The 25349-nt window shown below is 50.3% G+C and overlaps 1 protein-coding gene across 9 annotated transcripts in view; it reads left to right on the top strand.

Annotated features, from left to right (window-relative positions):
• The window catches only part of GRM4 (glutamate metabotropic receptor 4), a 253189-nt gene that overhangs the window by 58091 nt on the left and 169749 nt on the right, over window positions 1-25349 (top strand). For 8 of the 9 annotated variants that reach the window (XM_048826567.2, XM_048826569.2, XM_048826570.2 and 5 more), the window contains exon 2: window positions 11062-12038. The exons of the other annotated variant lie outside the window; for it this stretch is intronic. In XM_048826567.2, the coding sequence (XP_048682524.2) occupies window positions 11511-12038 (528 nt within the window). In that variant the 5' untranslated portion in view covers window positions 11062-11510. The remainder of the gene's footprint in view (window positions 1-11061; window positions 12039-25349) is intronic. 9 annotated transcript variants of the gene reach the window in all.

Below are 25349 nucleotides of genomic sequence, written 5' to 3'. Positions count from 1 at the left end.
GCGTTTATCCCCCTTGTGCACTGGTGCAAACTGTCCCGCGCCGATGTAAAGAGCTACACAAAGGAATCCACTTGCAGCGTGCAACGAGAAGTTTTGTAGGTCCTGGGTTCTGCAGGACCATCTGCCGGCAACTTACAAGTGACCTCTATACACACCCAGAGCACGCTTGTAACCTCAAGGACAGCCCACGACTCCCGGCAAAGAACTGGGCGCTCAGTCTGCCTAATGCAGCAAGAGGGCGGATGCCGCACGGGGAGAAACGCCACTTCAGACTTCATCCCTGTGAGAACTGCTACTGTTGTTGCTTAATTTAATCCTGTCCTATTGACAAGGCCGCTCTGAAGCTCAGGCCCGGCCGGGGTAGCTCTGTCAATTGAAACAATTGATTGCTTTGTTGTAAATTAATCTTTGGCTTGGGTTTCTTTTGTGACCAAGATTTAGGTCAACCCTCATTTATACAGGGCCAACATTCCTCTTCGGCCAGTCAATGTGGTGATGCGGGAATCGGACAGTAATGAGAGTATATGGCTCATTCCATTCATGGGTCTGAAAGCCAGGTCAAGTATCACTAGCCAGGTTTAAAGGTGGGGAGACTGAAGCAGAGAGAGGCTAATGGCCTCATTTTTATTTATTTATTTTTTTTAAAGTGTAGTGAGCACTGGTGTCCAGTTACCCATGCAATGAGCCCAAGAGCTTGTGTGTGGCTAAAGCATACCTTCCCGAAAGGCAACCAGCCTGGATCTGAAGACATCTGGAGAGAATCAACCACTTCCTGTGCTAACTGTCCTGGTCACCTTTCACTATGTGCCTTCTTTCTTAATTTGAATTTGTATGGCTTTAACCTTCCAGACACTTTTTCTTGTTCGGCTTTATGGAAAGAGCCCTTTAGTACCTGGTATTTTTCTCCCCAGGAAGGTACTTACATTAAGTGCTCAGCACTTGAGAAAATCTGGCCCTAAGGGATTTTCTCAGAGTTCAGCAGCAAGTCAGTGGAAGACAGGAAGAAGAACCTGACTCTCATGACCCCACTGGCCAGTGCTGCCCATCATTGCAGAACTTTGTTGAGGGTTGAAACTCACAAACCCCTTGTCCTGGGTGTCCAGAACTTCTGGATGTCCCTGGTTTTGGATCACTGGGTTCTCCATACTTCCGTCTTTGAGCCAAGCCTCTGTTGGCTAGGACCATGAGGCACTGTTACGATGTGGTAAGCACGTCTTCCCAGCGCATGAGATCCAGGGCTTTCTGGCTGGGAATTTACTTTGAAACTACAGCGGAGGCAGCCTGGGAATCGGAGGCTTTCATGCTGTAAAGCTCAGATGCTCCTTCACTTTTTGAAGCAAACAGCTTGGCTCTGGGTAATTCTGATTGCTTAAAAGCCCCGGCTGTCAGAAATGCTTTGGAAATTGGCCTTCAGAGCAGCTTTGACAAGCGGAGACGTACATAATTTATTGGGGTTAGTTCAGGCAGTGCCCCTCCCATCCGGGAAAGCCACAGATCAGCCGGATCCTCAGGTGGTGTAAATGGGAGGCGCTTTGGTGACTTCAGCAGAGCAGTGCCCATTTACATCCGCTGGGGATCTGGCCCGACACATCTAGCTCAGATACCAAGTTCTGTGTTTAAAACAAGATTAAATGAAACTGTTTCCTTGTGCTAAATTGTCAAGAGCTTCCCGCTCAGGGAATGCATTTGCCTGCTCCGCCTCTCTGTTTTTCTGTGGTTTGCATTAATAATGCACCATCCTTAGAATAGCCAGCATCTCTCATCCCCGTATCTCAGAGGCTTTGTAAAGGTGGGTGAGAATCATTGACCCCATATTCCAGATGAGGAAACTGAGGCACAAAGGTGGAACTTCTCAAAGCACAGAGGCAAAATGACTTGCCCAAAGTCGCCTAGTAGCCAAGCGAGGACTAGGACTCAGGCTCCTGAGTCCCTGTCCAGTGCTCCAGCCACTAGGCCAGAAGGGCTGTGCAGACAAATTGATTGATGTTTGAGGTCCATGGATGCCTGAATATCAATGAGATAAGGAGGGCAATAAACCCCCTAGTGGGTTTTGAGACTCACAACTGAAGAGATCATGTGACTTGTCCTAGGCTAGACAGTAAGTCAGGCAGAATCAAAACAGAATGTAGCGCTCCTGGCTCCCAGACTGTTTTGTGTTAGCCACAAGACCGACCTCCTCCTCCCGTTATAATATGCTAAGTATATGACGTGCTCTTTGGCCCACCGCTTTGGGGCCCTTGCAGTGGCTACCCAGGACAAACCTCAGCTAGGTCAAGCATTATCTCCACCACACAAGTGGGGAAACTGAGGCACAGAGGTGAAGCAACTTGCCCAAGGTCACATGTTGAGTCAGTGTCCAAGTGGGGGTGAGTTCTGTCTCCCAGTCCCCTGCGTGAAGTCCTAGACCCTGTTGCCTTCTCTAGATGGGGCTCACATTCAGTGCACTTTGAGCTGGACTTAAACAAGGACATAAATGAACCGAGGGGGGTGGGGGGTGGGGAAGAGGGCAGCCTCTGGTTGAGGATGGAAGGTGCTTAAAAAGAAAGCAGGCAATAGCTTTATAATGGGAGGAGTTTCTTGCAGCCAGGGATCCTTTTGAGAGCCCCCAGATCACCCCAGGTGAAACCCAGGTGCTACCGTTGAGCCTGACTCAGCCGCGAGCCCCTAGTGATCCATTTGTGTGTCAGGCTTTGAGAACCCCAGGGGCTTTGAGAACCAATGGGGAAAGTCAGAACATGCAATTACGCCACAGCCTTCCCTCCCCCTGTATGCCAATACCTGGGGGGGTGGGGAGATGGCACTGAGCCGGGGCTTCTGTTGCTGCCCAGCTTTCAATGCAGGTAATGGGGAAAGAGGGACTGGCTCAGGGGAGATCTCTCATGGGGGATACCATTTGCATGTGTAAACTGCTGGAGAACTCTTGCAAGGCATCACAGCCCAGCTGGCAGGGCGAGGAACAGTGGAATGTGAATGCCAGAGAAGGCTTTGGCAGAAGGGATGCATCTTCCCTAGGTTCTAGCAATGGAATCGGTTTAAACGCTAACCGTTAGGTGCATTGTATCTTTGTGTGGGTGCTCTTCCCTCTGAGTCAATGCCCCAGCATGGTGGAGAAGGGCACTGCTCTGTACCACAGGGCTCCTTTTTCGCAGGAGACGTAAGGTGGATCTCCTGATCATTTGTGGCCATTAAAGAGCCTGTGGCCCTTAAGAGTGCGGGCCTTTGGGGCTAGTGCTTTGATCTGATTCTGGTAACTTCCCATTCTGCCTCCCTAAAATGAATCCTTGTTGTTTCAATGTAATAAAACATTGTTCATTGCTTCCTGTCCTAAGTTCCTTGGTATGCCCGAGAGGTGGCTGCCTTGCTATGCTGGGGTGTGTAGACCGATAATAGGCTTGTAAAGTGCTTTGGGATGAAAGGTGCTCTGGCAGGAGGTTCTCAAACTTGTTTTCCAAGGCTGGGCTAATTCTTCACCGCAAGCCAGTCTTTTGGACACCTTTCTCCCGCTCCCCTGTTTTTCCTGTTTCTCTGCTATCTGGTCCCCTGCTCCTCCTTCCCACTGCAAGTTCTACCTAGACGCCCTATCATCTCCCTTTGCTCCCTGGGACCCTCCTCTCCCTCTGGCAGCTTCAGTCCCCTTAGTGGCTTGTGTGGTGGTCTTAACATTCCAAGCTATGAATGCTTCTGAGCAATTAAATTATTCCTTTCTTCAAACATTATGTAGCCCAGTAGCCACAGCCTGTTATTCCAATGGTCCCCACAGTCCCACGCCCCCCCGCCTACCAAAATAGAGGCCCCACCCACCTGTGGTCTCTGCAGCTGAATTCTTACCCCCAAAATCACAGAATATCAGGGTTGGAAGGGACCTCAGGAGGTCATCTAGTCCCACCCCCTGCTCAAAGCAGGGCCAATCCCCAATTTTTGCCCCCAATCCCTAAATGGCCCCCTCAAGGATTGAACTCACAACCCTGGGTTTAGCAGGCCGGTGCTCCAACCACTGAGCTATCCCTGCTCCACACAGGCCCTGCAGGGCAGCTCCTGGTTCCTCCCCTCCCCGTGGAATGGTGTTCCCAAATATGGACCACTTGGGTAGCCTCACTTTATTTCTTGCTCCTCCAGTGAGGAGCTTGGAGACCTGCAGTGGCAGCTCCATGTGGTAACTAGCGGCCTCTCCCTGCACCGTCAGCCCATGTGGACCACTGTCCTGTCACACTGCAAGATGATGTTGTGAAAGCATAAGTACTAGTGACTGCTGCTGGAGTATTGTGGGTCAGCTTGCTTACCCAGGGATGCGAACAGCTCTCTGTGTACGAGTGCTATGAGCAGGGCAGCGCCTACATCTTCTCACAGAAAACGGCAATGGAGCAGAAAGCACGGAGATCTGGGCTCCCCTTAGACCAGTGCGGGTGAGACATGAACGGCCATGGGACTTGGAGAGGCAGCGAGTAATCGGAGGTTGGTGCAATATTTTGATGTGCGTGGTTCAGGCATGAAGGAATGAGTCTCGCCCGTGGGAAATCTAAGCTATGGTAAGGGATGTATGTGTGTTCAGGGAGTCTCGGTGAATTGTGCTTTCATGAAAAAGACGCTGAGAGAGACCAGCATCCTAGATAATTTCACACTCCACATCTCATGCCCATTTGTCACTTTACAGGGGAAATTTGAGAGCACAGATATAAATTTCCCTCTACATGCAGTTAGCATGGAAATGAATTGGAGAAACGTTGACTTGGCTGGATGGAGACAGAGGAAGTGGGGTTTGCATGACCCAGAAAGATGATTCCCCTGGAGTTGCGGGCGAAGCTGACTGTGGTAGGGTAGCACTATCTCCGTTGTTTGTATTCCAATAGCTTCTAGAGGCCTCTTTGTGCTGGAGGCTGCATGTACACAGAGTGAAAGACCGTCCCTGCCCCAAAGGCTAAATAGAGCAGACAGAGAGTGGGAGGAAAACAGTGTTGTTAGTCCCACTTTAAAGAGAGAGAGCTGAGGCCCAGAGAGATGAAGTGACTTGCCCCAGGTCACAGAGAATCTGTGGCAGAGACAGGAACTGAACCCAGGTCTTTTTGCATGCCAGGCCACAAGACCAGCTGTCCTCTTGCCGCTTTTGCTGGGCTGAGCAGGTGGTCTCATGGGAGCCCTTATGGGGAATTTAATGATCGCTGGGGGTTCAATCCTAAAGGGCACTTAGTGTCTGCAGCCCCCATTGATTTCAATGGTAGTTGGGGGGTGCTCAGCAGCACCAGTAGTTGCTCAGCTCCTTGGGGAAGTGAGGCCTGGGTCAGCAGGGTCCAGGTGTGCTGTGGAGACAGGGATGGGAATGCTTTGTATGGCTTTCAAGAGGCCTCCTTTAGCCAGTGCTCTGGGAGGAACTGAAGAGCCCTAGCAGGACCAGGGTCCAGCCCTACTGAGGTCACGCCGGGCACGGGCAGAGCTGGCCTTTCTGCTGTGAGGCAGTGTGGGAATCGGGCAGGGAGGGTCAGGATGAGGGGGCCATTTTGTCTTACAGCTGTTGGTGAGCAATTGGTCGGACAGGAGCATGGGGTGCCGTGCAAGGGAGCACATCATATTACCAAATGAGCCATGTGAGTCCACGGCAGCTGGAAGGAGGGTGGGGTGCAACGAGGTCCCTCTGGGAGGGAGACTGATTTGGGAAATGGTGGAGAAAATGGGGGATCCCTTCTCCTCATCCCCTGCGATCTCCCACACATGGATGCCACCCTCAGCCAAGTGTCAAGGAAGACCCCATCCGGGAGAAGGAGAGGAGCTGGAGCCTGGATCGCGACTGATGGAGAAAGGAGCGGTTCCTGGCATGCTCATGCAGCAGGGTGGGGAGGGAATGCCGTATTGCTTCGGCATCACTTAACAGCAGCTAAGCGCAGCCCAGGTCAGAGTCACTTGAAGACCTGAGCAGGGACCAGATGGGGGTTGGGAGGCAAAGGAAGAAAGGTATGTGGTGAGGTGTGAAACTGCCAGGTCCATACAAATGTACCTGGGCATTGCTGCTTAGCTCAATGAGCCGAGCAGGATCCGCTCCACTGCGCCCAATGGGCCAGTTTCTGCTTTATTCTCAAGCACCTCGGTGTAAATGCAGAGGGACCCCTCCAGCTTTGCTTGAGTGAGCTGGATGGTTTACTTCACTGTACAACCTGCATCGTACTGGTTAGTGCAGTGTTCAGGAATTGAGGAGCATCCCTTTAAATAGCTTGTGAAGCCTCTACTGGTGCTCGCTGCCTTCTATGCGTTGCTCTTCTGGGGGCTTCCCGTGTGTATGTGGGGCGAGGCCTGATATGTTGTGTATCGTCAGTAAACATGGGGATTTGGATGCTGCCGTGCCCATGGGGTTCCTCCCTGACACCTTTGCATCAAGAGCAAAAGACTTAGCTCGTTTCCTGCTAAGTCACTGAATCGGGGGAGAGAGACGGTAGCTGCGGACACATGTAACCAATAACCAGCCTGGTGCAGATGTGGAAACGGGGACTTTCCCGCTCCCTGTTCGCCCTGCAGAGCCAGCACGGCTCAGGGGAGAGGGAGCTGGGTTCTGGCCTGGCTCATGCATCTTCAGTGCAAGTGTTAGCAGTGTCCGGACTAGCAGGCACTGCCCAGCCCTGGCAGTGGATGGAGATGGGGTGGTGGGGGAATCTCGGGCCACACCTGGCACATTGGTGGGTGGGGAGCTGTGTGGAAGCCCTGCTGTACCCAAGCCAGGGATGGGGGGGGGCTCCCCTGGTTTATAGCATGGGAGGGGCGGCTGTGCTTCCCTTCCCCATCCCCTCTATTTAAAATGCCTGGTGACTGCATCCCCTCACGAGGTAAAGACCAATGGGGGCAGGAGTCCATGGGAGAAGTGGACTCTGAGGCTCTCCCATATGGGTATTGGGCGGGGGAGGGGGAGGACTCATTTTCACACACCCCTTCCCCCTGGAGGAAAAGGCCATGAAGCCAAACCTGGGAAATCTCAAGGGATCTGTGGAAGGCCAGTGCCCTCTATCTTGAGGCCCTGTGCCTCCATACTAGGCTTTGGTCCACAAGCACCCCCATCGCAACTCCTTAGCCACATGGCTCCCCTTGGGGGTTGGGGTTGGCTCTATGGAACAGATAAAACAGCCCTAGGCCTGGGGACGGTGTGTCCCCTGCAACCCCTTCCCCGCGACTCATCGTCTCTATCCTCCTCTCTCTGTGCAGACCTCTGAGCCATGCAGGGCCTTAGGGGTCTGCAGCGCATGAGGGGTAGGGATGAGGGGCAGTGCTGTGCAGGCAAATGAGCCCTCCCTTCCCCACTGGAGGGCCAACGTCAGCACCCAGTAAAACCATTCCCCCCCCCCCCTTCTGGTGTAGACTGAACAAATCTAATCTGGAGTTGCTGAGACCATAAACCTGGAACCCCAGAGTGCTATTTTTACTGGGCCGCTCTCCAGAACTGAGCTGCTCTTTAATTATGTCTCTTCAGGGGGACCAACTGTTAATGCTAAAATGATTCCACTTTGATGTTTCTTTTGCAGACTTTTTTTGGTGCTGGAATGTAATATTTCATTTTCTCCTATCTCCTCCCTCCTCTTGGGGCTGACTCTAGGCCTATAGATCTGTGAGCAGATATAATAATGGGAGTCAAATTCTGCAGTCCTCCCTTGAGCAAAGCTTGCAGCAACTCCATCTCCAAAGTCCAGGCCTCCACCCCTAGAGAACTGACCCAAATGCTCACGCCCTTTTGGGAACAACCAGTTCTTGCTGGAAGTTTCTTGCAGTCCAGATGCTCTGCTCAGTTGCAGGCAGATCGGTCCTGGCAGCTTTAGCCTCCAAAGCCTCACAAAGGAGTTAAAGGCTGAGGTGAAATTAGCTCGTAGCTAAGTCCAGTCCTTTTTGCTCTAGACATCCCCAATACCTGACGGTTTCAAGGTAGGTGAATGCTCTTCAGAATGCACCTGGCCAATTGTACCAGGAGATACATGGGGATGTTTGAAGCAGCGTTGCACATTGGCCATTTTTTGGTGGGGTTTTTCCTCCCGCCCTTGAAACTTTAGCTCCTGGAATCATTCTTACATGACCATCTTAGTTTACCTTTAAAAAAAACGTTTCTAGCCCTTGTGGGTTGTGGAGAAAAGCTCAAAAACATGAAGTCTAAAGGCTCAAAAGGCCAATAAAAACCTCAGACATATTCTATTTTAAACCCCATGGGGTTTGGAAGCCTGATGAATGATTTTTTCAATGCTGGGAAGAGGCAATGCTATAGGCTAGAATAGGCAATGCTCCTACAAAATCCCTGCAGTTCCAGTTGGTTCCCTGAAGTCTGAGATTGGATTGCCCCAGCCTCAGCTCTTGAATAGCTCCAGCTGTTGCTATGGCAGATAGACAGTTGCTCTGTAATCATTTTTTATGAATCCTGTGTGTGACAGAATCCTGGAAATGGACTGCCTAGCTAGATTGCATTTATGCATGTTACCCACCATCCATGTGTCACTGTATGACCCCCTCTTCTTGTATGGTTGGGCAGTGTAGAAGGGAGGCCATGATGAGTTACGTAGAGCCAGCTTTTCTGAAACACTCAGGCTGGCATCAGGTACCAGGGTGCGGGATGCAATGAAGAACTAGACTAGGCAGATCAGATTGAGGTGTGAGTCTCAGGGCTGGTGTACAGGAGCATTGCCCCACTGAAATCAACAGAGCTACATGGATTCATACCAGCTGAGGACCTGACTGTGTACATTCATCATGGATATACGGAGTGCCCCTTGGCTCCCCTCTTCGGATTTGTGCCAGATGTGTTGGTGGAATGCATCTAGAGCATAAAGGGGTGAATTTTTCTGGGATGGAGGAAGAGGGCTTTCTGGAACAGAGGTGCAGCAGCCATCGCTAGAAGAAATTTCAGAGGCTGCGTCCCTTTGCAAGACATGTCCACGCCTGTATGTGTGTTGTCTCTGCTTTACAAACCCTTATCCCCTCGAATGGGTTGTGCTTGGGATCTGATTAGGATCTGGTCCAACGGTTGTAAAGATAAGAATGACACTCCCAGCAATGACCTCTCTTAAATGGCACCAGCCAAAAAGAAAAACATTTAATAAAATCGTTAATTAAATTTTTTTTTCTAAACCTCAAACCCTGCCCCAAGCCAAGTTTTTTACCCTGCAAATGGAGAAGAGCCAGAGACTCCATGGAGTCTGCTAGGGACTTTGCTATTGCTATTGATTTATATGGGGAAGTCGCTTGGATACTATGGCGATAGGCAGCAGGATAAAACCCTCCCACAGACCAGTGAATCAGCCCTATGCCTGGTGCAGTCGCCCCCAGGAGACAGCCTTCTGTAGAGCATTACATAGCTGCCTCTTTTGGGATTAGTAACAATAGAAATCTAAATAAAATATAGCAGCGAGAATATTTCCACTGGGTGGAATTCACCCCTCTACACAAGGGCTGGCTCCAGGATTGAATTTCACCTCCCAGTGAGCAAAAGTCTCTGCTGATGCTCTCGCTTTCTGCGGAAGTTCTCGAGACTAGACCCTTGCTTGCCCCGGTGTTGGCGCACTGGCAAACACAAGGGAGGGCGTGAATCCCCACGGATCAGGGCGATCGAAATCTTTCACTCTATTCACCCAGCTCTGATTGAGGTCGGTCAGCCCGGAGGTTCTTTGGCAGAGTGTGTGTGTGAGAGCTCAGGATTGTACCACCAGGAATGCGGCAAGGCAGGCTGAATATATACCAATAATTCAGGCCATGCAATTTTGGGTGACTTTATTTAAAAAAAAAAAAAAAAGTACTTAGAGGATTTTTCTCTCCCTTGTTTATCCAGCTGTGATTAGAAGGGAGGAGATTGAGTAGATCCGCTGTGGAGCGGGGAAATGTTGCAGGATTGGAACTGCAGACCGAGCCGCAGGTCAGGGGTGTGAGTGCCGATGGGATCCTGGATGCACTCTGCTTGGCTCTTATCAGTCTCTCAGCTCCATGATTGAGGAATGTCCCCATTTGTTCTCCTGAAGGCAGCTCTGCCCCCCCTCCAGTCCCCAGGACCCTGGATCTCTGCTGGGGGAGATGGGTGACACGGTGGAGGAAGCTGTTTGCACACTTGCGTTGAGTTGCTCTAGGAAGGAGGGAACAGAAGGTTGTGCCCTAAGATTTGTGTTCAGCTGTGACTAACAACTTCTCCTGGAGGGGCTTTCTTCGCAGACAGATGTTTCTCTCTCTTTGAGGTCAGGGTTGTACCATACACCAATCCTGTTCCTTTTCTTCTGCTTCCTTGCTCTTCTTTAGAGCCTTTCAATAAGTAGCATCATCCCAAAGTGGGGCCTGAGGATCAGATTTACTCTGAGGTGTCTGTGACCACAGAAGCCCAGTCTGCAAGGACTACCACTCCCAGCATACAATGCTTCCTCTTGATCTGAGTAGCTTTGAGCAGGGGAGAAAACAGACTAGAGGAAAAGAGCTGGCTCTGGAGAGCTGGTGAGTGCCCAAAAGAATAGACTGAGGGCAAATGCCATCCCAATGGGTGGAAGGAGGGATGCATTGTCCCAGCTCAGCAGATTAGCTCCTGTAGCTGACATGGTGGCTGTTAGCAAACGGGGCCTGGCCCTGTAATTCCCCAGCCCAGCGAACTCCAGTTAACATTGGCGTAATGCATGCACGCTCAGGCCTGACAGCAGTGAGGATGCATTTCCTAGAGGTTAAAGCTTGAGGCTGGGGTGTGAGGAGACGTGGCTTGCACCCATCTGCCGCTAGCACTGTGTAACTAGTCTAGTTGCCGCCCCTCTCTGTGCCTCAGTTTCTCCATGTGTAAAAGGAGGAGAATAATGTTTTCCTAACAGAGTTAGGCGTGAGGCTTAATTAATGCTTTGAGATCCTTGGCTGTGGACAAGCCCCTCCCAGAGCAGTCAGCATCTCTTCTGTGGCTGCTGAGCCTGGCTCAGAATTTAGGGAGAGACCCAGTGCGGTGACACTGGGCAGCACAGGCTGGGAGTTAGAAATGACCCTGTGGTTCTCTCTGTTGAGCTCCCTGATGAAAGGTCTGAATAGCTGATGTCCTCTTTATGCCATGATTTAATTCTCTCTCTCTCTTTCTCTCTTTTTATCCCTTTCAAGGATTGTGGAGACAGGAACAGAGGGTTTTGGTTGGTTTGTTTCTTCACCCTCTTCTTAACAGAAAGTTATGCAAAGCCCAGAGCCTTCCTCTGGCTGCTCAGCTGGAATCCTCCAAAGGGCTGGGCAAAGGACTTTGTAAAAACCGCCCAACCTAGGAACCTCCTGTGATTGGCCTTCTGCTGCGAGATGGATGCTGGAGCAGACCAGAGCTGCTGATGGGAAAGTGACCGAGAGGGGAGACAGAAACCATGCTGCGTCCCCTCGGAAAGGCTGCAGCCGGCCTTGACACTGCCTCTTCCTTGGCTCTCTGAGAAGCTCCCTCCCACGCTCCCTCCCTGGTAAGACTTAAAGGTGGAGCCGGGCTGTGGAGCCAGGGAGACGAAGGGGGCTCGGTGCCGCATGGCTCTCTAGGCTGCGTATCGGGGCAGGGTTTCGGCGTGTTGTTGGCGATGCCTGGGAAGAGCCAGGGATCTGTTTGCATGGAGCAGCTCTCCTTCTGCCTACTCCTGAGTGTTTGCAGTTGCTGGTGGAACCCAGCCGGCTCGGCTAAACCAAAGGGCCAGGGGCATCCACACATGAACTCCATCCGCCTCGACGGGGATATCACCCTGGGAGGCCTCTTCCCTGTGCATGGCCGGGGCACCGAGGGCAAAGCCTGCGGTGAGTTGAAGAAAGAGAAGGGCATTCACCGGCTGGAGGCCATGCTCTTTGCCCTGGATCGCATCAACAACGACCCTGACCTGCTCCCGAACATCACCCTGGGTGCTCGCATCCTGGACACCTGCTCCCGGGACACCCACGCCTTGGAGCAGTCGCTGACCTTTGTCCAGGCCTTGATCGAGAAGGACAGCACTGAGGTGCGGTGCATTAATGGTGGGCCCCCCATCATCACCAAGCCGGAGCGCGTGGTGGGGGTGATCGGTGCCTCGGGCAGCTCCGTCTCCATCATGGTGGCCAACATTCTGCGCTTGTTTAAGGTAATGTCCCATCCCCTGCCCTGCCGGGAACCCCTCCCGCCTTCCCTCCACCCCCTTTGCAGCCGGGGAAAGGAGCACATGGGGTGACTGATGGTAGTGGCTAAACTAACCCACCAGCGACCGTTCAGAGCAAAGTATTGCAGGCGTTTTAACAATAATGAACGGCACTAACTGCTCCCTCCCAGGCAGGGGAAGCAAAGAAGGTGGGCGGGTGGGGAGTGCGAACTCTCTGCGGGTGTCCAGAGAATCCCCCATCTCTCCAGGGGATTCTGGTTCTGCCCTTCTCTCCCCCTCCCCCCACCCCCATGATGATACCTTTAGTTAAAGGGCTCCCGCACCCACCCCTTTGTTCTCTCCTGCATGTGTCCCTGATTTTAATGCAATTGGATGCTCTGCAGAGGGCATGGGGAGGGATTATTATAGGGCTCTTTGCAGTTGAGAGAAATATGCACGCTGCTGGTGTGGGCAGGTGGGTGAAGGGAACGGGAGCTTGGCCGTGTGAAAGGCATTCCTCACCTGCAGGAGGAGGGAGATCCGTGCCCATGCATGGGGTGAGTTCCTTCGCCTTGCGGGGGTGGCTTACCAGGTTCACGTTTCGCTGGCTGTTTTAGAGGCAGAAGGGATGACCTTGTGATGGAGACATGAGGGCTCCTGGGTTCTATTTCCAGCTCCGCCACTGATTCACTGTGTGAGCTTGGGCAAGTCCTGTCACTTCTGAATCGCAAATTCCTGGGTCGGTAAAATAGGCAATAATGACACTCAAAGGCTGGCCTACTGGTTGGGGCGCTAGCCTGGGCCTTGGGAGACAAGGGTTCAATGCCCAGCTCTCCCAGACTTCCTACATGACTTTGGCAAATCACTTAGTGTCTCTCTGCCTCGGTTCCCCATCTGTACCATGGGGTTAATAGCACTGCTGGGCATCGCAGGTGAGGATCAATACAGTAAAGATTCTGAGATGCTGATTAGCTGCGGGCCATATAAGTTAGACATTTGCCTCTTCTACCATCTGGGGCAGTGGTACTGGAATAGTTTGTATAGTGTGGGTGCTGAGAACCATGGAAGCAAACTGTAAACCCTGGATACGATGGAAACCACGTCAAGCCAGGGGGTGCTGCTGCACCCCTAGTACCAGCACCTTTGGTGTGGGATAGGGCTCCGAGCCTCTCTGTTCCAAAGCTCCTAGTGCTTGAGCTACAGGCGGGTGCCACAAGTACTCCTTTTCTTTTAGGCGAATCACAGGTGGTGGTACTGGGCCTGTGACACACAAGTGATCAGTTCTGATTTCCTCCACTAGAGGGCAGTGCCCACACACACCAGGTTGCTAATAACCTCCAGGCAGCAAAATTAACTCACTGTTTGCAGAGCAGGGTTCCCGCTCCCTGATAGAAGGTGCTATATCAGGGTAAAATATTTTATCTTGTGGTCCCATGCTGATCTGGTACTGTAGTCCCTCCCTCTCCACCCAGAATGAGTATCTGAATCCCACCCCTCCTGCCTGCTTAACAGGCTTGCAGCGTCTCCTTTCTCTGCGGCATGTGGACAATTGGCTGAGCAAGGCCCTGTGGAGTTACAGGTGGAATGTGCTAAGCGTGTTTGGTGTCCCTCTGAGTGAGCACTCCCTGGTGCCTGGTGCGGCTTCATTATTGAGACAACCGGTCTTGAGATACTTTGGGAGCCTAATCAGAGCTGGGTGTCTGGGAGGACACGCTGTCAGTGGGTGTGAGAGAGAAGGAAACTGATGAAATGGATTTGAAAGGCCAGTTTCAAAATACAAATACTGCTCTGTTGCCCTGGGGGGTGATCTCCCAAGCTGAACAGGTGGGGGATGAGGGACCCAAGGGAAAGCCTGGGCGCACCATAGGAAATGGAGTTGGGGGTTCAGCGGATGGCACTGATCAGTTCCCCATATTCTAGCAGGATTCCATGCAGTGCCAGCTCCCAGAGCAGGTCTGAAACTGAGGTCCTGACCTCTCAGGTTGTTAAAGGTTCCATGGCAAGTTTTGAAAGAGTTATGGCCAAATTCCTAATGATTTATAAATGGGGGATGACAGCACTTCCGCACCTCCCAGGGGTGCTGTGAGCATGGTGAAGCCCGGTGTTGCTAATGGAGATTCTCCTTTAGCTCAAACTGCAGGGGTGTGTGCTTGTAAAAGTGCGGTAGATCTCTGATCACCCTCACTCCCCAAAGTGACCACAGGGTGCAGCCTAGTAACAGCTGTGAATTTCCTGGGGGTGGGGTGGGGGAGTTTCGTTGCACTGTACAGTGAAGTGAGAAAAGTCGGTACCTCGTGTGGAAACCCCGCTGTCTGGCGATACCTCTATGCTGTCAGAGGACAACCTGCAAATTCCTCCCCTCACTCATATTCTACTTTCCTTGCCATGCTGCTGCTTGGTTGCATTCCTACTGCCTGGGGCGATGAACTTGGCAGCTCTCCTGAACTAGCAGGCTGGAGCCTGGTGTGCGTGTGGACGGGAGACCTCCAAGGGAAACCCAGGGTGCCGCAAGAAGGGGGCTTGATTTAGCAGGCTATGCTTTTCCTCTCAGGTCAATAATGAGCTAGTGCTCCGTGCTGCCAGAGATGCCTTCTTAGGGATGAGACATAAAATTGAGGTCCTGACCACATGAGTTCTTCTAAAATAAAACAACAAAAGCCAACAAAGCCAGGATGCTTTTCATAAAAGCAGGTCTGTTGGCACCAGTGGCTAAATTCCAACCCAGGTAACCTTTTCAGCAGCTCAGATCTCATCTGGAGACTGGTTTACTAATATGAACAAATTGCACAACAGAAATCAACCTAGGAGTCACTTGCAGGGGTCCTTTTTGCAGTGTTGTCAGTGTTCCAATGGCCAGTTGGAGCTATTCATCATGCAGCTCTTAGTCATGCATGGATTCCATGGAGGTCATTGGCAGGGTTTTTAACAAAATCCTGTTCCACTGAGTGCTTATGGTGGCTGCTCAGCAGATGGAGGGACTTGGTAAAGTCTATAACCCCTCCTAGGAGAGAACAAGCACGTCGGAAACTCTTCCAAGTGGCGAGATGCGTTCTACTGTTCCTATGATGGCATTATGGGATTGTGTCCCACTGTGATAGTTGCTGCATAGTTGGGCATGTCTACACCTACCTCTGGTCCAGTAGGGGTCGATTTATCACGTCTAGTGAAGATGCGATAAATCGACCGCCGAGTGCTCTCCAGTACTCCACCAGAGGGAGAAGCGCAGGTGGAATTAATGGGGGAGCGTCAGCAGTTGACCTACCACAGTAAGGACGCTGCGCTAAATAGATCTAAGTACGTCGACTGCAGCTATGTTAGTCACGTAGCTGAAGTTGTGTAACTTAGATCGATCCTCCCCTCCCCCAGTGTAGACCAGGCCTAAGTAAAGGACAGGACCAGCCCAGCAGAGCTTGCTGGGTAAATAAAGATGGGCTGTAAAAGATGGGTGTGGGGGAGAGAGAGCCCATGGCTACACAGACCGGCTGTATAGACTGTATTGTAATGCATGTGCAGAAGGGCACAGATTGAAGGTTGCAAGGGCAGCCTAAACACGGGCATTTCTACCGTGGGAGTGTTTGACTTTACAGCCTGTGTCATTATTGGTATGTACTGCAGTTGGGGGTGTAATTGCACCATGGGTCAACAGACAACGGCTAATGCTAGCCTGGCTAAGAATAGTGGTGCAGCCACAGTGGCGTGGGCTGTACAAGCCTTGCAGGGATTCTGCATGCATACCCGCTTTGCTAGCCCACACTGAAGCCCTTCCTGCTTTGTCTACATGGCTATTTTTAGCCCTGCTAGCTGGGGTATGTCTACCTGAGGCACTATTGCACCTCAGATTGCAATATAGACCTACCTGTAGAGGCCCTGTGTATAGACATTGTCCCCCAAACAGCTCACCGTCTGAACAGACAAGTTGAGCCAAGGTTGAGAGAAAGGAAGGATTATCATCCCCATTTTACAGATGGGGAACTGAGGCCCAGCGAGATGAAGTGACTTGACCAAAGTCACCTGGGCAGTCTGTGGCAGAGGTGGGATTTGAACCCAGATCTCACAAGTTTGAATGCAGAGCCCTAACCCCAAGGTGATCCTTTCTATCTAGCTAACTATGGGGACTACAAGCGGTGGGAAACAATTCTGCCAAGGCTCTGTTTGCTCTCCCGTTCTGTGGGCTGATAAGCCCTTCCCATCTTTCATGGTTGTGATGGGAGCAGTCAGATATGTTTGAGACTCCCTACACGCAGTTATCATCTATCAAAGAATGCTCTCAACTCATCTGCCTGCAAACAGATAGCACACTGAGGCATTTTAATGTATATCATCATGACACCAGTTATTGCAGATGATTGGATAATGGGCTATGGATTATATACCCAAAGCTTGAGATCATATTTCCCCTTAATTCCTGAGGAGCAGAATGATTGCCATAGCTTAAACTGTTTATCACTGGGAGATGAAGGCAGCTATCTGTTACAGAGTCATGGTAAGGACACCATTGTGAAGACCGCATCTGTACTCCAGGGGATGCACGGTGTCCTGTTGCTCCTGGGATTTGTAGCATGTGAGAGTGTTGTGAGAAATGTATGCAAAGCGTGAATAGCCACATGGTGGACTGATGCTTCTTGGCACCTCTCTGTTGCTGTTATGAGCTAAAAGCTTGTGGCTCTGAAGTCCATCCGCAGGTGCAGCATGCCTTCTGGGAGTTGGATGAGTAAGGTCAAGAATGGTATTTTGGTTCTACTTCGGTCTAGCTTTGTCCCTCTGAAGGGCCAGGTATGGATTAGCTAATCAGTTCCTATGGATCAATATCCCCTGTTGAAAATTATTTACTTTAGGTCTCTAAGTATCCTTCCTAGTTCAACCTCTTAGAGGATTATTAGTAGCTGATCTGACTACCTTCTCTCTCACCTCGTGTGTGTTATCTTATTGCCAGGCTTAGTATTTTACTCCTGGGGGAATTCTGCGCCAAAAAAATAAACAATTCTGTGCACAATATTTTAAAATTCTGCATGTTTTATTTGTCAAAATAACACAATATAATCATGCCAGTTTCCAATAATTTTGTCATTTCTCTCAAAATACCTGTCAGCAAATGTCTGTAACAATGCAGACCAAAAAAAAAAGAAAAAAAAAACAAACAAACCAGGAAATGTTTTTTGATAAATAGATTCCTTACCAGGCATATTAATACAGAACTTTGAGTAATTCATTTAAACTACAATATAGAAATGTATTTCTGCACCCCTCAGAAGCAGTTCAAAGGCTTGGGGGAGTCAGGATAACGGAGGAGCTGAGGGAGAGGTATGGAGCCTGGGAGTGAACCTGGAGGGTTGTTGGGTGAGGGTGGGAGAGTATGGAACAAGATTTTTTTTTGTGGGGGAGTTGGATCATAAGGGAGTTGGGGAGCCTCCCCCATGCAGATGTTGGCTGACCGCAAGCCTCTCCCATTGAGTCAGGCACATCTGGCCTTGTCCCCATGTGGCCCTGCAGCCCACCTCCCATTCAGCCCCTGGCTCAATCCTGTCACCCCACTAGCTCTTGGGTCTGTGATCCCCAGGTGCCCCACTCTGTCTGTCGTAACCTGGCTCCATGGGCAAGGTGCTGTGATGAATGCAGCTGGCTGTGGGCTGTTCTGGCCTCTGGGGGTGAAAGGCAGAACTGCAGCACTTCTTGGCTCAGTGTATTTTCTGCGGTGGGTGGGGAAACTCTGTGCCTGACATGAATTCTGCGCCTGTGCAGTGGCACAGAATTCTCCCAGGAGTAGTATTGGTTAGCCATTTGGTCTAGCCACTTGTGTGGCTGGCCTCTTGGTTGGTGTATAGGATGTGGCATTACCGTAGGAACCTCTGGGTTCTATGCCTGGTTCCCCTGTGAAGCCTTTGTGTGACACTGAGTAGCCATGTGGCTTTTCTGTGCCTCACTTTCCCCATGTGTAAAATCAGGAGGAGGCCTAGCGGATAAAACACTGGACTGGGACCCAGGAGACCTCAGTTCTATTGCTAGCTCTACCCCTGGCCTTCTGTGTGACTTTGGGAAAATCATGTCATTTCCCTGTGCCTCAGTGTCCCCATATGTAAAATGGGGTAAGGATACTAGCCTCCTTTATAAAGCACTTTGAGATCTATGGATGAAAAGTGTTAGATAAAAACTAAGCCTTATTAGTATTATTTGTCTTGTGCCATTTAGATTGTAAAGCATTTCAGGCAGGGTCTGTCTCTTACAAAGGTGGGGTGGACAGTCATGGTGCTCTGGAATCCTAGATGCCACTGTAATACAAAGAACAATGAAGAGTCTTGAAACTCTGATCCTTCTGGGTGAACGGGGCTGTCTCTAATGCAGAAAGTTCTGTTCTGATTTTTGTCCCCACCTCCATGTAATCCCAGTAGAATTCCAAGGACTCTTTAATTACTTTCTTTCTTGCTGAGCACTTATTTATACACGATAATGTCCCTGGGCTAGAAAGTGTGTTTGAACAAGAGCCCCCTTAGCAGCAACCGGCAGAGATACAGGGACACGCATAGATAAATGTAAATATAATACAAATGCAGAAGCAGCTGCAGTGGAATATCTACAAGCAGAAAACATGGACCAAGAGCAAACTCTTCGCCCAGAGTGCAGGTTCCCAGCTCTGGTTCACGGCATCTATTTCCTTTCCCAATATCTTGGAATTCACTGTCTTCTCTCCAAGATTTTTTTTGGGGGTTTTTTTTTTGTCCCTCTCCTCTTCGTCCCTTTGCCCTGCAAGCTGCAATGAGTTTTGTGCTCTCCTGGGAGAGCTGGAGGCTGTTAGCTGAGACAGCAAAACAGATCACTGATGGAGTTTGATTTTTCCTGGGTCCCTTTTAAAAACATGTTAATGTTCCAGACGATGAGCGAGAGGGCTATTCAATAATTAAAATAATATAAATTGGAGAGAATGGGAGAAAACTTAAAAGCCATTTGCTGAGACAAAAAAGATTGAATGCATTCGCTTCAGAGAGGAATGGAGAGGGAGGGAGAGAGGAGGCAAGATTGAGAGACAGTTGGAGGAGAGAGGAGAAATGTTCTTTAATTTTTATTCTCTTAACCTCAGTCCATTTTTATTTTTATGCAAAGAGCCATGTAAAAGTGGCAGGAAGGAGGCTGCGCAACCCTGTCTAGGGTTCAGTCTGTCTTAGGTGCTTATCCGGCCTCTGCCACCATAGTGTAATCTGAGCCCCTCACAATCTTTTATGTATTTATCCTCACAACTGCCCTGGGCAGGGCAGGGCTATTACCCCATTGTACAAATGGGGAACTGAGGCACAGAGGCGCTAAGTGACTTGCCCAGGGTCACATGGGGTGGGGGTCTGTGGCAGAGCAGGGAATTGAACCTAGGTCTCGGTGTGCCTTGGCTACACAGGAAAGATTTAATGGTTCTACTGATGTAGTGATACCCCTGTGAACACTTATTCTGGTCTCAATGGATTTTTTCTGTTTAGCATAACCCCTTTTCCAAGCCGCATCTGCTACACCAAAGACAGGCACTTTTATACTGGAATAAGAGTGTCCAAATGGGGGATTATACTGGTATAACTATATAAGTTTAAATTTACATCCCTTTTTTTTCCCCTCATGTAGACAAGGCCTAAGATATGGCTTTGACACACCTTGCAGGAATTAATCTATTGCTTTTCCTATGCTAGAGGAACACAGGAATTACCACATTGGAGCAGACCACCTAGTCTAGTATCCCGTCTCCAACGGTAGCCAGCAAAAAGCTGCCTCAGGGAAAGGAGCAAGAGCTCGCAGGGGAAGTTTCTTCCTGACCCCCAATAGTTGGAGCCTGTTTCGCTGTTAACCTGCTAGAGGTCTAACTGGTAGGTTTCGATTGCTCCCCAAGCTCTTGGTTGTTTTTCATCTGTCACTGTTAGAACTCTGGATATTCTCATGATCCATGTAAACATCCAGTCTTTGTATGCTGGTAGGTTTTTGCCCCCCTTCCCCCCCCCCCATTATCTTGTGGCAATGAGTCCCACAGGTTGATTATGCATCATGTGGGAAAATCTCTCCTATCTTTTCATCGGGTTTAAATTGGGTGCTTAAGTAGCCTTTGTTTCCTCTAGCACGACTGTGGAAGAGCCCTTTCTCCCTGTCCGTGTACACAATCTCCCCAATTGGTTAACAACCGTGCTAAATGCACTGGGGTATTCTTAGGGCTCAGTATCAACTCACACTCCGTCTCAGTATCCACCTCTGTCCTTTTTAGCAACAGAATAGAAAGTGGTCCTGAGTGCAGTAGCACAGCTCATGTAAATGGTTTTCCTGCTGCTATCCCACATTGCCCTGGTTCACGGCTGAGGAGGCTTGTGTGGTTTCTTTTCTGATCTTCCGTGCGCTGGAGAGAACTGGGCACTTTCCAGTACAAACAGTGTTGCACGTGCCTGGCCCCTCTGTGGTGACCAGCTTCTATTGGCATTGGGCTGTGATCTGACCTAGACAAGGACCATTGTTAGTAGCCACTCTTCTTCTGGGAGCAGGGTTGCATCAAATAAATCTGATCCCTTGCAAAGTCATGGGCTCCAGTCCATGGAGAGACCCAGATTCCAGTTTTGTGACGTCTTCTCCTTCTGCCTGCCCCAAACTCCTACACCATGCATGCTGTGTGTGTGTGTGGGGGGAGGGGTAGGAGGGGAATGGGGTGTTGAATCTGTAGCATTGGGCCTTGCAGTGCATGCATGTGTCCCAGTGTGCCTGTTATGGCTGTCTAAAACAGGGCTGTAGTCCCAGCATATGAGGAGGAATAGGCATGTGACCTACGTGAAGCCAAATGTAAGGCTTCCTGCTTCTTAGGCAGGGGCAGCAGCCAGGAGAGGCCCAAGGCTCAGAGAAACTCTGGGTGTTTCATGTACTGCATGGTGGAAAATAACATGGGAGGACTCCATGTTTGTAAAATGAAACTGTCTCTTTAAGAGAACTGTTTAGAGATGCTGCAGTTGTAACAGCATTCTAGCCATGTGCACACAGACTGACTTCCCCGGTATCTTCTCCAAACTCATTCTTCCTACAACCTGTGCTTCTCTCTTCAAATTCTGTGCAGAATTGATACACCAGGGGTATGGGGTCAGGGGATCTCTCCATAATAGCCAGCAAGGGCTATGATAGAGTGTCCTCTCCCCTCCCAGCTGGGAAAGGCTTGGGTGGTTAGTGTCTGGTATCAGAGTTTATTTGGCATCTTGTTAGCTGACAATAAAAAGTGAGCCCCAGGCATGGGGACTTGATGTGCCTTGTAGTTTGAAGTTTCATAGCAGCTTACACTTAAAATGTAGGGGTTTACAGTGGGGGAGAGAATATAGGGGGCAGGCAAGCCCCCTGTATCTAGAGTCAATGGGACAAAACCAGGGTCCTCCCATGAGGATCAGATTGCGTGACTGAGGCCTGAGCAGAAAACTAACATTTCCGGGTGGTGAAATGACGCTGAATTTTGCGGGAGGTCTCCCCTTTGAATTTTTGTGTGATTCTAATCACCCTCCCCTCCCCCATGATCTTGGAGCTGGGGGATTTTTAACGGTCAGACCATGCAAAGATCGGACAAATGTCCCTTGTGCTGGAGAGCATCCTGCAGAGAGAGTTGCTGGTAAAGGAGCCTTGTGGGCTGGTGCTAAAGTCAGCTCAATCAGTCAGGATGCGTGAGCAGCTTGTGGTGGTAAAGGGGTTGTTTATGCAGCTGCAAGAATTTTGTGTAAGAAGAAATTGACTGAAAATAAAACGGGAAAAGGAAACGTGAGGGAGGAAAATAGAGAGAGAAAAGAAAAGCGTCTAAATGGAACCGTAAAACCAATAAACAAAGCCTAATTATTGTACAGCTAAAAGCGAGATCTTAAGGAGGCAACTTCCTCCTTTTGTTCCGGGGAGAGTCTTTTGTGGTGCCCTAATTAAAAACAAGTGTTTTATTTGCAGTGGAATCTGAACGCTTAAGCTTAAGCATGCACTTTGCTGGATTGGGGCCCCCAAGAGAACATGAGCAGGATGTCAGCTGTTCCTTCCATGCTCTGCTGTCTCATGGAGGCTTCTCTTCCTCCAGGTATCCGCCTTGATCATAGCCAGCAAGGGGGGGATGCGGAACAGAGCTCCCCACCTGAACTAATTTCAAACCCTTGCTGAATTCTCCCCTTCTCTGACAGCCAGTACCCCTGTCCCCCCATGGCTGATGGACATGTGTGGTAGCTTAGCTTGGATACGCTCGCTAAGCAAGCTGGCCTCTTGTTTTGTATGCACGGTACCTAAGGAATCTTTATTGATCTCGGAAATGTGGCTGCAGCACCATGTTTTCTCGAGGCCCGAAGGCAATCCCTGGGTGACCCGTTAAGGGCGGGTTGCATTCCGGGAAAGGAGGAGTGCATGCGAGTGACAAGTGGGGCTTAGCATTGAGTCGAGGCATTATTTGTTTGGCTCCAGGGCATATGCCGTCCCAGATGTGGTTGCTGCTGCAGTGGTATTTCATCAGAATTAAATTGTTTGTGAATTACGCTTGCTGCTGCTTTCCGGGCCGAGCCAAAGCTGTTGGAGATAATTGCAGCGAGGCCCAAGATGGGCTTTCTCCATAGGGGCCCCCTCTGAGGCAGGCTGAGAAGGGTAAATGCCCCCACACAAGGCTGTAACAGGAGCAGGTTCTTTGCACTCAGAATATGTCCACGGCATGGCTGTGGCTGGCCCAGGTCAGCTGACCCTGGCTTGGGCTGCAGGGCTATAAAATCGACGTGTAGATGGTCAGGCTTGGGCTGGAACCCAGGCTCCGGGACCCTGTGAGGGCCTGAGCCCAAACATCTGCACTGCAATTTTTAGCTCCGCAGCCTGATCCCTGGGAGCCCGAGTCAGCTGACGATCTGCGATTCGGTGCCTTGGGGGTTGTATGGCAGTGTAGACGTACCCTGAAAGGATGGGCTCTGAGCTCAGCTGTCTCTCTCTTGAATGCTCACTTTCTATCCAAGCCATTGCAAACACGAATGAGTCAAACTTCCAAGCCTCGAGGGGCAGGTTAGTGTCAATGTCCCCATTGCGCAGATGGGGACCCCAGAATAGACCCTCTGTCAAAGGGCCTGCAGCTCTTAATTGCTGACTTCACTGGGACTGCTTCCATGAGCACAGAGTGGTTGGCAACCTGCACCAAATCACGCGGAGAGGCTGTGGCAGAGAGGAACAGAACCCAGGAGTCCTGCTTCCCAGGCCTATGCTTGCAAAGTCATAATTTCTCTGTGCCCCTGACAGTCTCTGACGTGGAGAAGTCAGGAAGGCATCCCTCTCCGGTTGGTCCAGACTGGATACACTCAGTCAGATGCATTGTGGCAGCGGATCACCATCTTCTCAAGGAGCAGGCACTGGCCGCCACTGGGAGCAGGATCCCAGGTTTGATGGATCTTATATCCCTAATGCTCCCTCTGTTCTAGCTGGGGATGCGGGAACCGGATGCGGTAAAATAACTGGTCTGGCTGTGAGAGTTTAATTCCCTTCCCCATCACTTCCTGCTCTGCACTGCCTGGACTAACTTAACTCATAGCAAGAAAGCACCAGTAAGAGTCTCCGACTGGGAGATCTCTGTCCCACTTCTGTCTGCCTCAGCAGTCTAGACAGTTCAGATCCAACTTAGGGGTGCTTCTGTTGAGATCATTATACCTCCCCCATCACAGCATCACTGAGGGTATGTCTACGCAGCAACTGGAGGCGTGTGCTTGCAGCCTGCGTACGCATAACCCAGCTAGCTTGAATCAACTTAGCTCAGGTACGAGAACAGCGATGCTTCAGCACAGACTAGCCGCCCAAGTAATTCCCCAGTGGCCTAGGGCTAGGAGAGCTCACACTGAAGCCTGCCGTGGCATCACTGTTAGCTAGCTAGACAAAGGTGAGCTAGCTCTCATGCGAGCTGCAGTCACAGCAGGGGAGACATACCCAGTACTGTTCCCATTGCATGTGGATCCAATCTCTCACTGTCGTATTGCACTCTGTTAGAATGCTTCCTCTGTTATCACTTTGTCTCAAAAGGCCACTCTTGTACCTTGGACCCTGTTCCAGTCTGTCAGTGTAGAACTTACTCGACTTAGTCGTGTCCACCAAACTCACCACCACGGTGTCTGTGGGCCCTTATGAGAGGCCGTCTTTAGACAGTGCTCAGCCCACTTGGCTGGCATTTTATGGGGATTGGCAGCAAGGAGAAGGGGCCAAGCCTTCTCCCAAATGAGGTTCGCCCCAAACCATGCCTGTTCTTGACGTGTTGTGGGATGTTTGACACTCTCTCGTGTGTCCAGATGTCGTCATCATCAAGTGTGCTGCTCTGGAAACCAAACAGAAGAGTCAACAGATTCCAGGCAGAATTGCCCCCTTGATTCAGGGCTGGGTGAGTGCGTGCACACCCCCTTTGATTTGAAGGAAAGCACCTGTCCCCTGCAGCCAGTTTGCATCCGATGCGGCTGCATTCACTTCTGAGGAGCTGGATGAATTTGGCATTTTAATACGTGGCCTTGTTGTCTTTCATCTCCTCCTTCCTTATTTCATTTAGAGGTACTGTTGCAAGCTCCTTTGATGGCAGAGCTAACACCCTCTGGAGGTTACTCCAGTCACGTTTTTCCTTTAGGCCCATCTGTCCTGCTGTATGTTGTTCCACTCTATGAAAATACAACTCCCAGCCCACCCCTGCTCTTGCATCAAAACTGTGAGGTTTGCCCCTTCCCTGCAACAGGACCAAAGAACAGAGATGGCCCTATGTGGCATTGTCCCTGTCCCAAAATCAATCACTGCTCTGTTCTTCTTTCCTTGGGTCAGAACCCAGCTCAGCCATTACTCAAGATTTACTCCATTCTAGTGCAAACAAAATTCCCACTGAAGCCAATAGGAGCTTGAATGAGTAAGGTTGGAGTAAAACCTCCTGGAAGGATGTCAGGATTTTGGCCCTTTGTATAATTCCCTACTTCAAAAGGGTTTCCCTATTTCTGCTCAGTGGGGCAGAGGGCATAGCATGAGATCCAAATCTGCTCTGAACCCACCTACAATAATGAGTCCTTATGGGGCCTGATTCAGATTTCACTCCATTGACTTCACCTACCCCTGATTTACATTAATGGTTATGCTGGTCAATGTTTCATTGGAAATTTTTTTCATGGAAAAATAGCTTGTTTCATAGATACTGAGGTCAGAAGGGACTATTATGATCATTTAGTCCCACCTCCTGCACAACGCAGGCCACAGACTCTCACCCACCCACCCCTGTAACAAACCCCTAACCTATGTCTGATCTATTGAAGTCCTTAAATTGTGTTTTAAAGACTTCAAGAAGCAGAGAATCCTCCAGCAAGTCAGCAATTAAGA

Source organism: Caretta caretta, chromosome 21 (assembly GCF_965140235.1).
Source record: "Caretta caretta isolate rCarCar2 chromosome 21, rCarCar1.hap1, whole genome shotgun sequence".
Classification (NCBI taxonomy): domain Eukaryota; kingdom Metazoa; phylum Chordata; order Testudines; family Cheloniidae; genus Caretta; species Caretta caretta.
This window is presented reverse-complemented; position numbering and strand designations above follow the sequence as displayed.